The sequence below is a fragment of the Zootoca vivipara genome, chromosome 12 (genome assembly GCF_965207765.1).
Source record: "Zootoca vivipara chromosome 12, rZooViv2.hap1.1, whole genome shotgun sequence".
Taxonomy (NCBI): domain Eukaryota; kingdom Metazoa; phylum Chordata; class Lepidosauria; order Squamata; family Lacertidae; genus Zootoca; species Zootoca vivipara.
In genome coordinates, this window is record NC_142595.1 from 27,510,810 (window position 1) to 27,533,199 (window position 22,390).

Sequence of the window (22,390 nt, forward strand, 5' to 3'; positions counted from 1 at the left end):
GGTGATCTTTGCTTCTTCCAATACACTAATATTAGTTCACCTGCCTTCCCAAGTGATGTGCAATTTTTTTTGGAGACACTGTTGATGGAATCTTTTGAGGAGCTGGAGAGTTGGAGATGGTGTTTATAAGTGGTCCATGTTTTACAAGCATATAGTAAGGTTGGTAGTACAATAGCTTTGTACAAGCGTTTTGGTTTCCCTGCGATTGTCCTGGTCCTCAAACACTCTGCACTTCAATCGGGAGAAAGCCGCACTTGCAGAGCTCAGGCGATGCTGGATTTTGGCATCAATGTTGGCCCTTGTCCTGCCTAGGTAGGAGATGTGATCAACATTTTCCAATGTTACACCATTGAGTTGGATTTGTGGTGTATTAGGAACAGGTGGGACCCAGGTGGCGCTGTGGTTAAACCACTGAGCCTAGGGCTTGCCGATCAGAAGGTTGGCGGTTCGAATCCCTGTGACGGGGTGAGCTCCCGTTGCTTGGTCCCAGCTCCTGCCAACCTAGCAGTTCGAAAGCACGTCAAAATGCAAGTAGATAAATAGGAACCGCTACAGCGGGAAGGTAAACGGCGTTTCCATGTGCTGCTCTGGTTTGCCAGAAGCGGCTTTGTCATGCTGGCCACATGACTTGGAAGCTATACGCCGGCTCCCTCGGCCAATAATGCGAGATGAGCGCGCAACCCCAGAGTCGGTCACGACTGGACCTAATGGTCAGGGGTCCCTTTACCTTTACCTTTAGGAACAAGTCAGCAATAACTCACACAGTATTATTCAAAGGAAGAAAACAGCTCCTGAGGCCAGGCCTAATGAGCACAACAATTCTTCCCAGCAGATCTTTCCCGAATTAGGCAACTGTGAGGAGTGAAACTCCCCTGGTTCCTTCTGAATCAATTTGAGGCTCCTTCATCTTGCTTATCTTTGCTCTGCCATCTTCATACCACTTCATGTTGTAGAAGACAAGGGAGGAGGGTAGCTGCCCATCACAGGATGGGGAGACAGCCTGGCTTCCTCATTAGCCTGACTCACTGCTGCCTCTTGGGCCCCCTTCTCTCAAGCCTCCTCTTCTGCCTCTGGTTCTGGACTGTTCTCTGCCACAAACTCTTCCTGCCCACTAAGCTCTTCCTGCCCTCTCCCATAGCAAAAATATGTGCTCATAGCATTACAGCAGCACATATGCTTGACACCAGTGCACAACAGGAGCGATTATCAATTGCCTTGGTAGAGTTTACCCCATGATTGCCCTTGTGACAGGGACTTAACTTTTTCTTGCCAACTTCTGTGTCCCCGCCCTCTATTAAAATTCCTTGGTTTTAAGCCCTTCAAGAGACACAACTGACAGAATCCTCTGTGCGTGGTTGAAGTTTTCTGTGGCTGGTCAATAAATGGGTAAGTTACATTTCAACTTGCTTTCTCTCTTGTCTCCACTCTCCACAGTTAGCTGCCCTTTCTAGTTCAGGCTCAACCTTCCATACCTCTGCAAAGTACCAGTAGTACTTCTTTTCTTTTTTTAAGAAGAGGATTCAGAATATCAGTGTTTCTACATCTCCACCTCCCAACGTTTTATGTTGGAATTTGTATTGGTGAAATAAGGAGTCCTGCACATCCTCTGAAACAAGTTAATATTTAGCAAAGTCTGGGGGTATTCTCCTGGTGATAGTGAGAGAGGTTCTGGGGTGAGGCTGGCACAAATTAAACTCTCTGCTCCGAACTCCTCCATCATATAAGCCCTTACCTTGAACCCTAGCCTGTTCTTCAGACAGCATGCCAAGCCAAACTGGGATCTCTGCACCAGCTGAAGTTTTTGAACAGTGCATTAAGCCATCTAGTTGTGAGATTTGAAAGCCAAGAACAGCAGAAATGCTTAAGGGATATTACCATAACTGCCAGGATGAAGCCCTCTTCCTTTTCTAGAGTCTCAGGGTAGTTCCATACAGCAGCTTATTGTGGACTCAGTGCCCCTTGTGCATGGGAAGCTTGTGAAGTGTCTACATTATACTATCGCCAACATGCCACCCTATATTATTTCCCCATTTAATTTACATTTATTGTTTTAATGAAAAATCCAGTAATTGAATGAATAAATACTTGCAGCAACAGTAAATCTGGATTAAATGGAGAGGGGGAAATGGCATTGTATTTTGATGAGGATGATTGTGTGTGGATGCTGGGAGAAATTAGCTAATAAATAATTTGAATCCACAATAAGATGCCATGGGAAAGTGCCCTCAGTCTCCCTTGAAGGGAACGACTTTGAAGGTGGGATTCAGCTGATGTTTGTGGGGGAAGGGAGTGTTTTTTACTGGGGTTTTGTGAGGTGATGAAGGGTCTTCTTTCTTCACTTCTATTTACATAAATATTAGAAAGCAAGGACAAGCCAGCTTTGTGTGACATTTGACAGCTCTGTTTCTATAGGCTTTGTCTCATTATCTGCTCTGGAGAAGGAAAGATAAATGTGAACATCGCCACCTCATAAAAAGCCAGTAAGATTCCACACCCCACAGTGCCAACCCACCTGAACATTGCCCTCCCTCCTGATCTTCAGAAAGGTTTTCACCCACACCCACTCCTGAAATCTCTTAAATTGGGCTGGACTGAACATTCAGCCCAGCCCAACTTATAACCCAACAGCAGGTTCCTTCCTGCCCATTTGGCATCCAGTGCTATTTAGTAACAGGAGATGAGTTACTGAACGGTTTCCTCTTGTCTCACCAAGTAGCTGTTTGTTGCCCTAAAGTAACTGGAGAAAAGCATAAACAGCAGGAAACAAGAGGTGCTTTTGTTTTCACCATATTCAGGACCCCCTGCTTTTGCTTCCTCATTTTGAGCATCAGTAAAGAAGAGGAGATGAACATCTTTCCACCTAGGACGGTAAGTGATATCTACCTTACAATCAACAGTGCCTGATGGTTTCTGCTCCAAACAAAAATAAATTCTACTCGGTAACAGTCCTCTAATTCTAATGCATGCTAAGCTACAAGCAACAATTCGTCTATACTATTCTTTGCTGTGCCTCAAACATGGCAAGGGGAAGTTAAGACCAAAGCATCTCAGATTATCTAAGAAAGGGTAAGTCCATTTAGATATAATGCAAAATGATGAACTGAGAAGCTTGAAGGCTGAAGAGAGGGAAGCCAGATTCCCTCTCCCTCTTTTAATAATGCAAGAAAAAACAAAACTCTGCTATCTGGTCCAATGGATTAAGATTTCAATTTCAGGGAGGTTATCTTGTCACTTGGGGAAGGGACATAGTTCAGTGGTAAGTATTGTATGCTGTAGCTCCCAGGTTCAATCTCTAGTTTCTCCAGGTAGGGCTGGGAAACTTTCCTGCCTGCAACTCTAGAGAGCCATCAGTGGAGACAATGGTGAGCTAGATAGTCCAATGGTCCAATTCAGTATAAAGTTCTGAATTGGACCATTGGAAGGAAGGAGGAAGTGCAGGGAATGTGCAAGAATGTGCTCACTACCAGAAAGATCAACTGATGTATCTGAACTAGCCCAGTTTGGTTTGACTTAATCCACTGATGAGACCGTTATACTGGCCTGAGAAACTAGAGCCACTGAAACAATTTTCCCAAGTGATGGTTTGGTTTTCATAGTCAAAAGATGGCATCATTGCATTGTCCTAGCATGAGAAACTCCCCCCCCCCCATTTCATTTTTCAGCAGGAAAAATCTGAAGTCCAGATCACTCAAACTCTCTCAAAGGGTGAACAAGCAGCTGTCGCTTCTAGAAAAGAAACAGTGAAGAAATGCCTTGCCAAGCTTGGGATTCCACATGATGTGGTAGGGGTTCATTAATTATTAGTAATAACAATTAATTGTAATGCTCAAACAGAAGCTTAATCAGGCTATGTAACACAAGTATGCTTTGTGTATTGAAAACACACACTTTATTATTTCATTCCTTGATTAAACAGAGATTTGTTAAGTCCCCTCCCTTTTCTTCCACCAGGACAAAATCCCAAATATTGCTGTCCTGGGGTCAGGAGGAGGACTGAGGGCCATGATTGCCCTTTATGGGACACTGGCAGAGCTGAAGAAATATGATCTCCTGGGCTGTATTATGTACTTGGCTGGGGTATCAGGTTCAACCTGGTAAGTGAATGTAAATGGTTAATGAGAACAGCAAGCTGTGGCATGTGGTAAAAGCTGCAATATCTGACACCTTATCACAACTGATAAAAATCTGTGTGCCATCAACATTTACAAGCTCAAACCCAGCCCATGGCAGCAAGGCAAAAGCAACATGCCTAAGAAAAATAGCTACATTTTTCACCAGACTCAGTTGGTAATGACAAGCGGTTGTAATTCACATGTTAAATTACAGAAAAGACAGCTATCCCACAACACAGAATAGAACAGGTTCTATTCATGGGCAAAGGATCTTGGAAATGCAAGATATAGAGGCTTCACAAATCATTTGTGCAAGACAAAAGGCACACATTCCTCCCCACAAGAAAGAATGGGTGGTGTTGGCATAGTGAAAAATTAGTTTTCACTATCCTGGCATATAGGGAGCCATTCTACAGAAACATCCTGCAACACAGAGAAATAACAAGAGTCTTGCTTCTCCCATAGCTGCAGCCTTCTATCCCAACAGAAATCAGGCATGGGTCTATTTCTTCCAGCTGCCAAGCTTCTAGCACACATCACTCAAGTCTCAACTCTGCCTTTATTTTTCTACCTACCAGCGGGTTGAGGAAGGGGTCCCCACCCATTTGTTATCTGACCCAGAGCCACTTTTTTGTTATCTTAATGACTCATACTTAGAGGGCCATGACCTCACAGGAAGCTAGCCTGCCTAGTCCAGGAATTGAATCCACCCAGGAATTAGATGGGGCCCCCAGACATACAGCCTAACCCCCTCCAGAAACTCATGATAATATTTATACTGTTTCATGAAAAGGTGCATGTCAGCTCTCTACAAAAATGAAGACTGGGCTGAAAAAATAGAGGCCTTGGAAAAACTTCAGAAGGAAACACTTGTAAATGGCAAATGGGATGTGAAGAAGGCAACAGAAGCTGCACTGGAGGCCTCAAAAGATGAACATTACTCTTTGACTGATTTCTGGTCCTATTTTATTGTGTATAAAATGCTAAAGGAGGTAGGTGGAGATTTTTTTTTAAAGGTTGAATCCAAAACCACATGAGACCTAAACCGAACCTAAACTGAACAAGACTATAAAGAAAGTTAGCGATTACCCAAAGTAACCAGGACAGTATTTTCCCCCTCAAGGCCCTACCATTATCTCTTATATATCATATGAAACATATAAATCCATTCGTATACAGTATTCAGAAGCACTAAAATTAGGTAGATAATTTTGTTTTCATCCCCGGATTATTATGTGGTAAGGTGTTGTCTGGAGCTAGACAGGAAGGGTTTGAAGAAGAGATTTTGCCTGCAAGGTGGCCAGCCATGATCTGATGCATCCACAGGAAGAATGAATGAGAGTCAAGTGTGGGTTGGTGTCAGGAACCGCTGACCACTTCCCTATGTGACAAGCAGTGTCATTACAGCTTCTTAATCTAGAACCATGTGGATTCACTCTCTACTTAGAGTGGTCAGTAACCTTATGAAAATTCTTCAGCATTTTAATGCAGATTTCTCCTCATAATTTTTGTATGGAGTTTTGACTAATGCATACATTTTTGCAAGCAATGCATCCTAATACAGTGGTACCGCAGTTTATGAACACAATTGGTTCCGGAAGTCTGTTCATAAACTGAAGCGTTCATAAACTGCAGCGAACTTTCCCATTGAAAGCAATGGAAAGTGGATTAATCTGTTCCAGACAGTCCAGTCCGCAGAGTACTTAAACTGAAGCGTTCATAAACTGAAGTGAACTTTCCCATTGAAAGTAATGAAAAGTGGATTAATCCATTCCAGACGGGTCCGCGGAGTACTCAACCAGAAGCGTACTTAACCTGAAGCATGGGTGTAATTGGTTCCGGAAGTCTGTTCATAAACTGAAGCGTTTATAAACTGAAGCGAACTTTCCCATTGAAAGTAATGGAAAGTGAATTAATCCGTTCCAGATGGGTCCGCGGCGTTCGTAAACCGAAAATTCGTAAACCAAGGTGTTCATAAACCAAGGTTTCACTGTATCATGCATTCTGCATGATATTTTCACTTATATATATTCATTTTTATGCACAGTTCTACCTCATTTTTGTGAGCATTTGTTATTGAAGAGGTGCATTGCAAAATTCGGACAAGTGTGAATTTTGTGTGTGTGTGGTTTGGTTCTCATGTTGCACTCAGAAAGTGCAGATTTGATCAATTCAGCTTCAAATGCAAACTGAATCAAATTTCTCCCCCATTCCTGAATGTTACACACAAGTAAACCCTGAGAACTGGGAACAGGTAGAGTAGCAAATTCAATTAACTAAACCCATGCCTTTTCAGCTTGATGAACGCAACTTGACTGACCACAAGAGATCATGTGAGAATGGTAAAAATCCTTATCCCATCTATGCAGCTGTGGACAAGCACAGATACGAAGGATACCACATAGGTAATAATTTGACGATATCATTTTCTCTTATTATTTTCTCCCACCCATTGGTATTATTCACTAAGGCCTTTCTCCACTTGCCCCACCCTACAGTGTTAGCCAGCTGGCTACCAGTGAGTGCTAAAACTCTGCCAGCTTACCCAGGACCACATCAGATTTGATTTTAAAATGAGCTGATCCACCTCCCTCCCTGCCAAAATAAAGAAGTAAATCAACAATCAATCAATCAATCAAGACTAGCAGCAAAATGAATTCAAATTTTCCAGAGGGCAGCTCTTCAATATACCCACATGGGCAAAACAATCGAGATGACCTTGTCTGTGAGGTTACATTGAAGATCTGTCCCTGGGGAAACTGAGAATGGTTACCAAAATCCCTAGCATCACCATGGGGGGGGGGGACTTTGCAGCCCCAAGGGTTACACTCAGATTGCTGTGTATTTCTGTGGGTAAAACTACCCACCCTGATATTGAAGCAGAGATTAGCAAGTTCATCTGAGCAATTGGATATTAGCATGTCCCTGCTTGCCCAAAGAATTTCATGGATATTGCTAACTTCCTTTCAACTTCACCTCGAAATCCCTCCAAGTGTTTCCCCTGCACAGCGCCTTCCAAATCGCTTTGCATTCTGCTTTAGATGGAATTTCTTGGCAGCTCTTTCTTTGCTGATTTGTTTCCCCTTCATTTGTCTTCTGGGCATTCTGTTCTCATTAGCACTTCGGGGATTTCCCCCCTCATATCTCTCTTTCTAATTTTCTTTTCTTTTCTTTACTCCCAGGCAGCTGGTTTGAATTTACCCCACACGAATCTGGGGCTCCTGGCGTAGGTGGGGGTCATGGTACAGCAGGATATGTCGACACCAAACACTTTGGGAGTCTATTTAGAAATGGAGAACTAAGCAAGAAAAAAAAGGAGAAAGATATTACCTACCTTCAAGGTTTGCCAACCTAATTTTGCTTATTTGAAGCCTGTTGTTCTCATAATGCCAAGTAGAATAACCTCCTCTGAACCAGTGGTGGCTGGGACAGGTGGGGTGGAGGGCAGAGGCACCAGCAGTAAATGAAGCTGGATCCAATGACTGTCAGGACTACCACCCAACTGGTGGCAAGACAGCAGGCAGATGGGGGCGGGTTGAGTCTATTTTGAGGTTGATGGACAGTCCTCTATTCATGCTAGCCTCCTCTGCTCTGAAGGTGTTCTAAAGATGTACAAGAAGCAACTTAACATCATTTAGCTTAATGCTGTTTCAGCTCAGTACTATCTCCTCCTCTAGCAATCTGGGTCCCCAGATGTCACAGGCTTTCAACTCCAATTACAGTGGTACCTCGGGTTACAAACGCTTTGGGTTACAAATGCTTCAGGTTACAGACTCCGCCGACCCAGAAATAGTACCCCAGGTTAAGAACTTTGCTTCAGGATGAGAACAGAAATTGTGCGGTGGCGGCGTGGTGGCAGCAGGAAGCCCCATTAGCTAAAGTGGTGCTTCAGGTTAAATACAGTTTCAGGTTAAGAACGGACCTCCGGAATGAATTAAGTTCTTAACCAGTGCACTGTACTGCACACTCACAAGTATAAGGTTTGTGCGCATCCTTGGCTGATCCATCAAATCAGCACACATAACTCTTCCATATGGCTCTGAGTAAGTATTGTGGCTACAAGTCAAGCTTAGGAATTGTTTTTTAAAGGCAGCAACCGTTTGTGTGCTTAAAGGTAAAGGGACCCCTGACCATTAGGTCCAGTCATGACCGACTCTGGGGTTGCGCGCTCATCTCGCATTATTGGCTGAGGGAGCCAGCGTACAGCTTCCAGGTCATGTGGCCAGCATGACAAAGCCACTTCTGGCGAACCAGAGCAGCACACAGAAACGCCGTTTACCTTCCCGCCGGAGCTGTCCCTATTTATCTACTTGCACTTTGATGTGCTTTCGAACTGCTAGGTGGGCTGGAGCTGGGAGCGAGCAACGGGAGCTCACCCCGTTGCAGGGATTCGAACAAGCCCTAGACTCTGTGGTTTAACCCACAGCGCCACCTGGGTTAAAGTGGTGCTTCAGGTTAAGAACGGACCTCCGGAATGAATTAACTTCTTAACCAGAGCTACCACTGTATCTCCAAACATTGCCTATGCTGGACGTGGCTAGTGAGAGTTCTTTCTATGATGATCTGGATGGTTAGAGGTTCCCCATCCCTGGTTTATACTGATTGGCTACAGCTCTTCAAGGTTTCAGACAGGAGTCTTTCCCCCCTCAGCTTTACCTGGAGACGGCAAGGATTGAAATTGGGACAGTCTGCATGCAAAACATGTGCCATGGCCCTTACTCTCTTTTTGCATGATTAAATAATAGTAATATAGAGTGGGTGGGTGATCAATTGTGAGGTTTAGCAGTGGAATTCTATCCATGCTTACTCAGAAGTAAGTTCATCTGGAACTTGCTAGGGACTGTGTTTGGAACTGTAGCCTTAACATGCATATTTACAACACTATAATGTCGAAACATGCTAGGTTTATGGGGTACGTAAGAGGAGCTCATGCAGCAACATGTCCTTGAGCAGACAAAATGAGAAAATGTATAACCAAGGAGAATATAATGTGTGCATTGTTATCTTTATAATCTTTCAAAGGATGGAGCCATTTCAAACATGGCTAGTTAAATGCTAATCTGTATGAGCATTAAACATCAGGTTTGGACATTTAGACTTACACCAAAGACCAGTGTGTTTTTCTTTTCTGGGGGGAAGTCGGGGTATGCATACCCCTAAACATCTTGCAAATTTAAGCTTGGCCTCATTGAGGGGCAGTATTTCAATATGTGTAGAAAAAATAGAGTACCCCTGAATATTTTTTAGAAAAAAAAGTACTGCCAAAGACTGTTAAAAAGCCATCTCTTCCTGATTTTCAGGTTTATGGGGAAGTGCCCTTGCAAGCGAGCGAGAAATTAAGAAGGAAATCCTTGGTAAGTTGCTACATTTTTGCCTCTGTTGCTCAATGAAGCAAAATTCTTCATTGTGACTCAACACATTTCTGAGTTAAGAGCTCCTTGTTCAGGAGCTATAGACAGAAACAGACAACAATAGTACTATGATTCTTAAAAACATATCTTGAGTTGCATGCATGCTGTGGAAAGTCTTCATGGTCCAAAAATCTTTAAAACACATGACAAAAAATAGCTTTCCTGAAGGCTTAAACCCTTTTTATACCGTAAGCCACCCCTATGATCCTTGGATGAAGGGTGGTTTGATAATTAAATAATTATAATAAAACCCATGTCAGACTATTAAAGGAACCAATGATGATGAAACAGCATTTACCAGGTACTAAACTCAGATCTTTGCCATGAAATCACAATAATCTATTTGTTCTCCTAAACAGCACACATAATTTATCTTAAATTTAAACATAGGGTGGTATGTAACTAAATAGATCCACTAGCACAGGCATCCCCAAACTTCGGCCCTCCAGATGTTTTGGACTATAATTCCCATCATCCCTGACCACTGGTCCTGTTAGCTAGGGATCATGGGAGTTGTAGGCCAAAACATCTGGAGGTCCGCACTTTGGGGATGCCTGCACTAGCACAAGGATTTCTGCTTGCTTCCTCCCCTGCACCCTCTCCAAATGCACTCCAGAGGGCTGGGGGGCTGGCCAGAACAGATATACAGTGGAACCTCGGTTTATGAACACCTCGGTTTATGAACGTTTCAGTTTAAGTACTCTGCGGACCGCCTGGAACAGATTAATCCACTTTCCATAACTTTCAATGGGAAAGTTTGCTTCAGTTTATGAACGCTTCAGTTTATGAACAGACTTCCGGAACCAATTGTGTTCATAAACCGAGGTACCACTGTATAGGAGCATGGGGAGTATGCAGAGAGAGAAGAGTTGACAGAAAATCCTTTGCACAGCCAAAAGTCCTTGTACTAGCAGATCTATTTAACTAGATGCCTCCCACAATATTTGTTTCACTGAGCACCTGAGCACTTCTGAGGCTAGCTGGGTTCTGGGAGATAGAGGGTCTGGAATGCTTTCTAATGACAATGTGTCAGCCGGGTGTTGTTTCAGCTGTCCCATGATTTTCCAGCTTTCCCCCTCATCTGCCTCTGAGCTCAAACCCCTTTTGTAAATCTATACTGTCTTCCTCCTCCACCATTCCTCCGCCTCTGCCCAGTCCCTGACATCTTGTAGTAAAGCTACTCTGGGTCTCCTTTGGGAGGAAGTGCAGGGTAGAACTTTAATAATATATTAAATGAAACACTAATATATACGAGAAGGTAAGCCTTACATGTGTGTTAACATAGGGATTTGTCTTTCAAGGTGCTTTACTGGATTTGCTAAAAAAGGACAAAGAAGCTTATTTTAAAGCCCGTGAATTGAATCCAGGTAACTCCCATTTCCATTCATCAGTTTTCTTTCCTCATCTTTATGATATCCCAGTCATCACCATAAACCAGGGGTGGACAATATTTTGAGGGCCAAAGAATGACATTCTCTTTGGGTAAAATGGTTGTTGTTGGGGGGGGGGGACACACACTTTCTTCCTCTGTCACCCCTTCACCACACGGAGGGAGATCAACAAACCAGGGAATACAGAGAGACAACAATGGACACCTTTTTGTTTCTCTCTCACCCATCTCCTTTCTTTTGCGTGGACAGGCGGAGTCCCCCAAACCCCAGGCGACCCCCTGAGTGGAATAATGACTCAAGACAACGTGCTATGGGATTAAAATTGGCCACAACTTTATTAAGATTCAGATGTAGGGAGACCTTGGCTCAGGCCTTGGGCGTTTGTCCTTCCCAGTCCCCAGCCAGAGTTCGGGAGGCTTCGGGGTTATCCAGAATGTATGGGGGGGTTGGGCTGGCTCTGGAGAACATATGTTCAAGCAGAGAGAGCCTGCCCCCTGTTCATCGCCACTGGAGGGGGAGAGCAATGACAACCTCTTGGTGTACGGTCAATGCCTCCTCCCAATACCCCTTTAACGGGGGGACCCCAATCTTGTTGCCACAAAGGGGGTGATGTCACCGCCTCATGCTCCTTCCTTCAGGAAGATAGCCTAAAGGATTCCGCCCAAGGCCTGAAACTGCCAAAGTTGTGACGTATTGCTACGGGAAAGGCTAAACCTGCCAATGCAGGAAAATTCCTTTCCAGCCTTTCAACAGTGACCTTGAGGTAGCAGCACCTGCATACCTGTGGAAAAGAGGTTAACCTGCAAAAGAAAACTTTGATGAGGGTGTGGAGGGTGGGAGAAGCTCTGGAGCTGACTGGTGCTTGGCAGACGAGATTCAAATGCTATTGTGTGAGCTGGACAGTCCCTACCCTTACCTGGCCAGGCCCCTGGCAACACCTCCCCAGGCAGGATTGGACGAGTGGCTGGGGTAGGTGGGGACCCAGGTAGCCTGCCTAAGAAGGTAGTGCCAGCTCCGAACAAACAGGGAGCCGCTCTGGGATCGGAGGGCTGTGTGCAAAAGTCACCCCCCATTTGATGTGGGGAGCGGTCATTCCTCCCATTCTTTCACATCCCTGTACAGATACCTATTGTCTGCTTTTCATGCCATTTGTTGTTCTAAGGGAGAAATATAGAATGGGCTGGTCCTGGGTCTTATTGACCTATGGAGATCTGAGGAAATGTTAAAGGCAAAGAATGAAAAAGGGGCCACCCCTTCCCCACAAAGTTCTGTTGTGTTTATGAGGTGGGGGGATGGCAGTTGCTGGACATCTGAACAAAAAACTCATTTAAAATAAATAGAGAGCAGGCCAGCCTTTGTAACCAACTTTCCTGTTGTGTTTCATTCTCAAGAGTACCAGGCACTTAGTTTTCTTTGCAAGGCGTATGAGTATATTTTGGAGTTGCAACTGTCTATATTAGATGCTTCAGCAACAGCAGCAATTGGATTTTTTGATCTTTTGGAGAACCTCCTGAAAGGTAAGTGATTTCTAAGCAACATATTTTCTTCCTTTTGAAAGCAGTATGGTGCTTTGTGAATGAACTGCTGGGCACTAGTTCAAAGTAGGCCCCCTGAAATTAATGAATCTAAGTTAGATATGCCCATTAACTTTTTAATTTTCTTTGTTGTTGTTGTTGTTGTTGTTGTTGTTGTTGTTGTTGTTGTTGTTACCATCCATCAAAATTCAAGTTTGCCAAAATATAATTACAACAAAACGTGTGGGGAAGAGAAATGTTAATGTTATAACTAAGTATGGCTTAAATAAAAACAGATTGCAAGAAAAGCAACAACGCTACTTTCCAAACAGAATATATACCATTACTTAAGTGATTTAAAGGTAAAGGGACCCCTGACCATTAGGTCCACTCGTGACCGACTCTGGGATTGTGGCGCTCATCTCACGTTATTGGCCGAGGGAGCCGGCGTACAGCTTCCAGGTCATGTGGCCAGCATGACTAAGCCGTTTCTGGCGAACCAGAGCAGCACACGGAAACGCCGTTTACCTTCCCGCTGTAGTGGTTCCTATTTATCTACTTGCACTTTGATGTGCTTTTGAACTGCTAGGTAGGTGGGAGCTAGGACCCAGCAACGGGAGCTCACCCCGTTGCGGGGATTCGAACCGCTGACCTTCTGATCGGCAAGCCCTAGGCTCTGTGGTTTAACTCACAGCGCCACCTGCGCGCCACACCTTAAGTGACTTACAACACCCCTAAAAGTATATTTAAACTTGTGGTTTCCTGCACTCCATTGCACCATTATGTTATGAGCATGCTCCACTTCTCTACAAAGCAATTATGAGACTGTATTCCTTCTCTTACTCTGAGAAGAGTGATTAATATTATTATATTTATATATTTCCCAAGTTTTGATAATCGATTCTTTCACAATCCTTCATTATATAATAGAATCTTACACACACGCACACACACTGTATATTACAGGTAGCTATCCATTGGGAGTAAATAACCCATTCTTTCCCCTTTGTTGCTTAGTTTTTCATCCTGCCTTTATTCACCATAAAAAAAATTCCTTCCAGCAGCACCTTAAAGACCAACTAAGTTTTTATTTTGGTATGAGCTTTCGTGTGCATGCACACTTCTTCAGATACACCATGTCTCTCTATTTTCCGTGAAGTCCATAGTACCAGCAAAAGCTATGAGGCGCTGAAAGAGATGCGTCAGTCCTGGAAGACAGCAGATGAAAAAGCAAAAGAGGAAGCGTGTTTGAAATTGTGGGAAGCTTTGCACAAGGATTTTGGAGGTGAGTGCCATAATGCCCATATATTGCCTTCTAATAGGGGTTCGCTACAACGTTTAGGGAATCGGGTTTTGGTAATATAATCTATGCTAGTTCTCACTTTATTATTTGTATAAGAATTATCCTAATAGCAAACTCAGGTGACAAGTGCTAACACTATTGCACCCAGACAAAATACACTTAAGAGAGAGAGATACCAGTATGGAGTTTGCAAAAAATACACATGTACACAAGCATGTGTGTGTGTGTGTGTGTGTGTGTGTGTGTGTGTTGCTTAGAAGTGAACTTCCCACTCCACATGAAAATTGTTTCATTTTTGAAAATCCCAGAGAAATCCTGAGCCAATTCAAAGGCTCAGAAATGTGTCATTCTGCCAGCCATGTGATGACCTCTCCTGTCACACAAACATATCACTGGCAATCAAAGATGGTGGATGTTTGTAAGCTTTCACAATCCCTGTCTGGAAACCACAATTTTGGAGCTAGGTGGGGCTGGGGGTGTTAAGAGGGTGTAATTGGATTTTCTCCAATAAACCACACAGCTTCCTATTTAGAGGGACATGGATCAGCTTATTTTTAAGCCAATCTAACAAATGTTGCAGGGACAGGACATTGTTCAACTTTTTAGAGAGTGAGTCCCATTCAATGAAATGGAACTTACTTTTGAGTTGGGATGGAGGAGGAATTCAGTTCACTTTGCAATTAAAAGTTGAACCTGTCAAATTCACAGAAAAGTGCATATGTTGGTGAAATAAACAGCCATGTTGCTTCTCTTCTAACACCCCCACCTCCAAAAAATGTGTCCATGGGAATTTAAGAAGCTGAAGATATGTCTTATCTCCCTGCGGTGTCTTCAAGCTGCTTGTTGAGATGGTCTATAGTTCTCAAATGGTTGTTTTCCTTCCCAAAACAGGAGTTATAAAAGTGATATCTATCAGCCCTTTTCAAGCCATTAAAAGTAAGTAATTGCTTTTTTATTTCCATTGCCTTTCTATTCTCTGTAGCCAGTGCCATTTAGAAGATAGACATAGAGTTTGTTGTTGTTTAGTTGTTTAGTCATGTCCGACTCTTCGTGACCCCATGGACCAGAGCACGGCAGGCACTCCTGTCTTCTACTGCCTCCCACAGTTTGGTCAGACTCATGTTGGTGGCTTCGAGTACACTGTCCAACCATCTCATCCTCTGTCGTCCCCTTCTCCTTGTGCCCTCCATCTTTCCCAACATCAGGGCCTTTTCCAGGGAGTCTTCTCTTCTCATGAGGTGGCCAAAGTATTGGAGCCTCAGCTTCACGATCTGTCCTTCCAGTGAGCACTCAGGGCTGATTTCCTTAAGAATGGATAGGTTTGATCTTCTTGCAGTCCATGGGACTCTCAAGAGTCTCCTCCAGCACCATAATTCAAAAGCATCAATTCTTCGGCGACCAGCCTTCTTTATGGTCCAGCTCTCACTTCCATACATCACTCCTGGGAAAACCATAGCTTTAACTATACGGACCTTTGTCGGCAAGGTGATGTCTCTGCTTTTTAAGATGCTGTCTAGGTTTGTCATTGCTTTTCCCCCAAGAAGCAGGCGTCTTTTAATTTTGTGACTGCTGTCACCACCTGCAGTGATCATGGAACCCAAGAAGGTAAAATCTGTCACTGCCTCCATTTCTTCCCCTTCTAACATAGAGTTAGATTTGGATCTTTAATGCCGAAATAAAGCCCCATTTTAGACTCATTGAGTTGGATCCAAAGAACTATGAACAGAAAGAAAACAGCTGCTGGCAGTGTTCCACAAGCACCAGTACAAGAGATTCTGTTTCATGCTTACATTGGGCAAGTGCAAAACTCTTCAACATGTTTCGCTTTAATTTCATTTTTTCTCTTAGAATGCTCTGGCAGAGGGATGGGGAATGTGTGACCTTCTCAATGTTGTTAGATCCTGCATCTCATCAGCTGTATTGCCAACAGTCAGAAATAATGGGAGACACCGTCCAATAATATCTGCATTTCCCTATCCCTACTCTAGAACAAAGCACAAAACTGTGCTTATGTGAACAGAAAGTACCTTCTGGAGTTAGCAATGTTCCATTATGTGCCTTTGGGAGAACCACTGTCTCTCAACTTTGCACCTCTAAGTAGAATTAAGAATATCAGCATGAGGTTGGTACTGATGAGCACTGCAAAGGCTATTAAGCTCTTAACAAATCAAGAATGCTATCAAGTAGTAGCAATGACCATCTGTTCTCTGAAACATCCCTATGGAAGTGCCTGAAATTTATTTTTCATATGTCTTTATTTACTCAAAGTGCATGAGCTAAAAATAACTTATGAGACTCTATCCAGGAAGCCTCTTACTAATGCAGTTCCATTTCAACTGGAAACAAGTGGAGTGGTTGTTGTCAAGAGCTCAGGCTGCTGCCTTGATAACACAGCATGCAAGTAATAATTAGCTAGAAGATTTATTGCAAAACAAACCATCAGTTTCGGACACTCTATCAGAGCTTCCAGGAAGTTGACCTTTCTGAGGAGTGCTTCCTGGTTCTGCAGAATATCCTATTCCTTACGTTTCTGGGTTTGTTTCCTGTCTAATACCTTTCCCATATGTCTACTCCTTGGGCTCAGGGGATTAATTTCCTCCTCTTCCGGTGAGGAAATGCTCCCCCTCCTGCTTTCTAAGCCTGCTTGTGCTTCTTGAGCAAGTTGGCTTCTCTCCATCCCGCTCTTTGCTAACGTCTTATCAGCATTCCATTCTGTGTTAGGGGAATGGGGAGTTCTTCTTCTGTGATCACTCGTAGCCAAGTAACATTGTCTTCCATAAACACAGTTTTAACAATGAGTCCGTAAGTGACTGTGGAGACAGCCAACTACTCCCAGCTGTCTGACTGCTTCCTAACTCATGCTGTGCTTCTCTATTTGGGGCAGATGTGTTCATGATTGTTGTTCTATTTCAGGCATAGGCGAACTCGGCCCTCCAGATGTTTTTGGCCTACAACTCCCATGATCCCTAGCTAGCAGGACCAGTGGTCAGGGATGATGGGAATTGTAGTCCCAAAACATCTGGAGGGCTGAGTTTGCCTATGCCTGTTCTATTTCATTACCATTGTGTTGAAACAGGAAATGTGTTGCATAAAACCTCATGTCAACATAGAAGCAGATCTTCTTGGTTAATAGCACCCATCCTTTGTAATGTCTTGTCCCGGGTAGTTTGAGAGGTGAAATAGTAATGAGCTTTATATGTTTGAAAGGTGTATTTTTTTTTAAACCTACTTGTTATATGTATTTTTAGAAACTGAACAATAAGAAATCCTCATATACTTCCACCCCCCAAGAAACATTCCATGGATATAAAATGTAAATTATACAGTCAAACATGAAGTTTGTAAGTACCGTAGCTTAGAATTGAATGTACTCCCTGTTTTAGCAGATTGTCCCAACGTGAGCCATGGGTAACTGGTAGTGAGAGGGCAGCATTGCCCTTTTCAGTGAACTCAATAAGTACCATACAGTTTCAAAATCACATTTCATATTTGTGTTCCTGAACACTCTCAGATGCTTTTTTAATTTCTCCATAAAGGGATATGTTCTTTATTCTATCCCACAATGCCTCCGGAATTAAATTAGTTGCTGCTTCCCAATTTTGTGTAATTCTATTTCTAGCTGCAAACAATGATTAGTAGGTGCTTAAAGAATAAATACTTATCATCATCTATAAACAGATTTAATAAAGCTAGCCTCGGACCAGGTTGTATCACCTGTGCTGTAACAGAAGAAACTTCTTCAAAGATAATTGAAAGGTGTATGCTTTATCCAATCTTTTCTGCACTCTTTGCTTCTGTGTGAACTGTTCAGTTGTATTTGCTTATATAATTTTCTTCTGCTTTTCTTTGGTTTTCAGGAAGCCTTATCAAATGCTATTTTTTGTTATTTATTTATGTGGCATTCTTAGCTCTGAATCTCATTTAATTTAGACTGGATCATGCTCATCTACAAAACCAATGTATGTATTCTGAAGTGGACTTGGGGAAGCACCGACAACTTCTTTCACAACGACCGTAAGATTGTATTGCAATCACATTCATAATTGTTTACTCATAATTGCAAGTTTTTATATTTTACAGTGGAACCTCGGTTTTCGAACGTAATCCGTTCCGGAAGACCGTTTAATTTCCAAAACGTTCAAAAACTGAAGCATGCATTTCCGGATGCAATTACGTCCGGAAACTCAATATGGAAGCTGTGTGGCACGTTTGGCTTCTGAAAAGCATTCAAAAATGGAAGCATTTACTTCCGGGTTTTTGGTGTTTGAAAGCCGAAACGTTCAACTTCTGAGACACTCAAAAACTGGACTGCGACTGCCACATCATCATGCCATGGGGATACTGTCGAATAGGGATATGTTTAGAGATGGGGCAAGGATTTGGACTAAGGATGGTCAACTATTGGTTGACTTGTCATGGAAAGAATCAAGTGGTGACGGCCGTGTCTCCTCCCCCAAAGACAAATTATCTCACTTTGCAGAAGGGGATGGGTCATACCTATTAGAGGGGCTCATTGTGAGACCGCTTCCTATGTTATGCATTCCTGCTCCTAAGAGAGTCAGCTAGCAAACAGCATTTAAAAGTAAAATACTACTTCCAACTCCTTTCCAAATAAGACCTTTTATTTAAAGTAAAAAGGAGAGTCCTGGTAAAGTAATTCTTGAATTGGTAGATTCAGCTAACAAGTCATAGAGCCAAACCTCCTCCTCTCCACTGGCATTTTCCATTAATGGAGAACTTAGAAGTTCATGTGGCAGCTTTAGCTATATTTCAAATTAAGAAGGGGAAAAAATGAAATCCTCAGGAACAGTATGCTTCACCTTGGAACACACTGGAACAGAGTTGCCTTGCAAAAGATATTTGCATGATCTTTCTCCAGAGCTTTATTAAAAATCAACCACCAGTAGGTTTGTGTTGGTTCAAACATTTACACTAAAGTTTTGTGTTCTTAGCTGATGTTAAAGTCCCAGCGCTCAAAGGGAAAGATGTCGTGTCTCTGATTGATGCTGGCCTGGCAATAAATACTGCTTACCCACTTATTCTCTACCCTGAGAGAAATGTGAAGCTGATCCTGTCTTTTGACTACAGTTCTGGGGACCCTTTTCAGGTAATTCATTGTATGAAAGGGGCAGACAGATAGGCATACAAGGCTAAAATATGTCTTGTCTCCCTTTCTAATTTTTCTTGGCAACAGGAATTCAGAGTAGGATGATGAAGTGAAAGCTTGTAATGGATGTGACTAACTTATGACCATTAAATTCAGTGAGACTACTCTGAATTTAACTTAGTTGGAAACAACTCTTTGACTCATTTCCAGACCAATGAATTGTTGTCAGAAACACCCCCTCTCTCTGTGAAATACCGGTAACTATGATGCAGCCTTTTCTCAAGCATTATCCCAGTTTTCCATAGATGACATCGCTTGGGAATATCCACTCACCTGGGACTCTGGGTGGGCAGCTATTGCAGCATAGCATGGCCATGGTAGTTCTACATAGGAGGCTGCCATATTCCAGTGTGGCTGGAGGAGGTGATGGCTGGCACTGCCCACCTCCAGCTACATCGGACCCTCAGGTAAAGGTGGGCAGTGCTTGCTTAGCCAATCAAAGACAGAAGCCTGCCCCCAGCCTATTTAAGGGGGCAGACAGGTGTTGGCTGCCCTCATGGCTGGCTGGGCCAGATCAAGTGGCAAATAAAGCATTGAGCTGGATCCTTAGTCACAGGGGTACCCCATTAGAGGGGTATAGGAGGGCTGACTCTGTCTGGGAGTCCATGGGGGGACCAATGGGCAATGCACCACTATAAATGGCAGCCTGTGTGGGGTCATAGCATTCAATCCATGTTGTGGGTCACTCCTGAGCACAAGTTTGAACCCATCAGGTTTCTTCCAGGTAGCAGGCTGGCCCAAAGCCTTAGCCAAACCTACTATTTTCTGTAATCAATAAACTTGTGGCCTAATTCAACCCAATACCAGTTTCCTGTACCATTCTCGGGGTGGGGGGTGGGGGGTGGGCTTCATCTGCCACAGTCATTATACTCCTGTGCTGGCAAGTATCAATGCATGCAACACTGAGAATCTGATGTTAACAGAGCACTGGAGGAGGGAGCAATGTTACATCACTTCTCAAGTTGCTGAGGTAATGTTAGGGGGGGGGGAGATGTTTAGGAAAGAGACATATAGAAGCTTAGTGGCAGAACACCATTTTTCATGCAGAAGGCCCCAGGGACAACCCCTTGCATCTTCTGGTAGAGCTGAGAAAGATTCCATGCCTTCAATCCTAGATATTGCCAAGAGGTGAAGACAATACTGAGCTAGATGCGCTGTTGATCTGACTTGATAAAAGCCAGCTTCCTATGTCCCTGTGAGACCCTAAAAGCAACACAGGAAGCAAAGTGGCAGCTATTTTTCCAAGTGGATTTGTCAATGCATTAAATAGTTTTCTCTTCCTTTTGGCACAGACCATCACAAAAGCTGCTGACTACTGCAAAGTCAATGGAATCAAATTCCCCAAGATAGATGAGAAAGATCAGCAAGAGAAAGACAACCCGCTGGATTGCTATATCTTCAAAGGAGAGGGCCTAACTATCATGCATTTCCCACTATTCAACAGGGTCAACTGCCCAGGTAACTTGAGAATGGGGCTCATTTGGGGTTTTTTGTTTTGTTTTTAATGATCAGAGATTAAAATTATGAGAAGTAAGAATTCAGTGGGTCATTTCCTCCCAACATTAAATTGCTCTGGTAGCACATTCACCCTCATGTTTAAACTCATCTTCCTTATTCCTTTCTTTCTGAGACATTTCCCCTTTCCTGACTGCTGAACATTGTGTTCCTTAAGGTTCCTTTTCTTTAATTGCCTCACATGCCGTCAATCTCCAATTCTCTTTCCACAATTTTCCCCATGCTGCTAATTGAATAGGTTTACCTATATCTATTGCCCATCTCACCATCACTTCCGTTACTTGTTTGTCTTTCACGTCCCATTCCAGTAAGGTTCCATACACCCTAGATATTACTTTTATCTTAAAGGTAAAGGTAAAGGGACCCCTGACCATTAGGTCAAGTCATGACCGATTCTGGGGTTGCAGCGCTCATCTCACTTTATTGGCCGAGGGAGCCAGCGTACAGCTTCCAGGTCATGTGTCCAGCATGACAAAGCCGCTTCTGCCATTTACCTTCCCGCTGTATTTATCTACTTGCACTTTGACGTGCTTTCGAACTGCTAGGTCGGCAGGAGCTGGGACCGAGCAACGGGAGCTCACCCCGTTGCGGGGATTTGAACCGCCGACCTTCTGATCGGGAAGCCCTAGGCTCTGTGGTTTAACCCACAGCGCCACCCGCGTCCCCTCACTTTTATCTTATTTTGTATTAATTCTCTTTCCAATACATGCAATATTCTCAAACTCATCAGTAATGGGATATTTTATAGTCACCCTCCAATGTGCCTGTTTTTCAGGTAAAATTGATGAATACACTTCAACGTTTTCAACCTTCAAGTTGAAGTATTCGGATGAAGAAATTGAAAAGCTACTCACTGCAGCAAAGATGAATGTAGCAAATAATCATCAAAAGATTCTGGATGAGATCAAGGATATTATGGGTTCTCCTCAAAGGCCTTAATCAAATGTTATAACATTTTTACAGGCCTTCTAACTTGTGACGAGCCTCAAAAAGCTGGCTCTCCTCATAAGATTTTGTTTGCCTGGAGAACTTAAAATCACTTTTGGGTATTGGTTGGGTGCAAAACTGTAATGTGCATTAAATATAAAACATATGCTCAGGAAGAATTCCTTTTCTTTTTGAATGTGTGTTTCAAGCATTTTCTATTAATACATATGGGATTCTCTGCTTCAAGAATGTGGAACTTTGATCCTCCAGATGTTGTTTGGAATGCAACTTCCAGCATACCTGATCATTGGCCATGCAAGCTGAGACTGATCAGAGATGGAGTCCAACAACATCTGGAGGGCCACAGGTTCATCATGCCTGTTCTAGATGGTACAGTACTAATAATGAAATATATAATGATTATGATAAAAATTACATGCATAATACTGTTGACCAAACAAGTTCATATTGCATATCATTGTAGATATAACACTCTCTGGTTAATGTGTTATATGGATTAAATAGAATGGTGTAGTACTAAGAGTGATATGTATGAAAAGATTCAGATTAAGCTACTTCTACAGTTGTACCTCCTTTTGCGTCAGCCCCGTTTAGGGTCCATTTCATCCAACGTCTGTGGCAAACCCGGAAGTACCGGAATAGGTTACTATTGCACTCACCCTGGGAGAGTATTCGAGTATTGTCAGAGAGTTGGAGAGTGAGATAGCGCCTAGCAAGAGCATGGAGAGCAAGTGGAGGTCATCTGAGTGAAGAGAAGATGATCTGAGCCTTCCTGACTTTACAGCCATACCTCGGTTTAAGTACGTTTCGGTTTGAGTACTTTCAGTTTAATCCTGTCTGGAATGGATTAATCCACTTTCCATTTCTTTCAATGCGAAAGTTCGCTTCAGGTTAAGTACAAACTTCTGGAACCAATTGTGTACTTAAACCGAGGTACCACTTTATGTGTTTTTGTGGTTGTGTGTGGTTCCTGGGAATTGAAGCCTCATGTAAATTGCAGGCTTACTATACTGTACACACACCCTCTCC

The 22,390-nt window shown here is 43.1% G+C and overlaps 1 protein-coding gene across 2 annotated transcripts; it reads left to right on the plus strand.

Moving 5' to 3' along the window:
- The first annotated feature begins 1,313 nt into the window (after positions 1–1,313).
- Positions 1,314–21,506, plus strand: LOC118094147 (cytosolic phospholipase A2 gamma). Of its 2 annotated transcripts, XM_060281533.2 has the most exons (16): positions 1,314–1,386; positions 2,796–2,868; positions 3,663–3,782; positions 3,952–4,094; positions 4,906–5,104; positions 6,409–6,517; positions 7,295–7,453; positions 9,413–9,466; positions 10,825–10,890; positions 12,306–12,431; positions 13,588–13,713; positions 14,623–14,667; positions 17,662–17,745; positions 18,684–18,838; positions 20,191–20,356; positions 21,189–21,506. In XM_060281533.2, exons 2-16 carry the CDS (start codon positions 2,845–2,847, stop codon positions 21,350–21,352), a joined length of 1,740 nt encoding a protein of 579 aa, XP_060137516.1. In that variant the 5' UTR covers positions 1,314–1,386; positions 2,796–2,844; the 3' UTR covers positions 21,353–21,506. The 2 variants fall into 2 exon arrangements, with proteins under 2 accessions (XP_060137516.1, XP_034990086.1); XM_035134195.3 differs by lacking the exon at positions 1,314–1,386 and having other exon boundaries at positions 2,582–2,868; positions 3,666–3,782.
- The last annotated feature ends 884 nt before the right edge of the window (positions 21,507–22,390 follow it).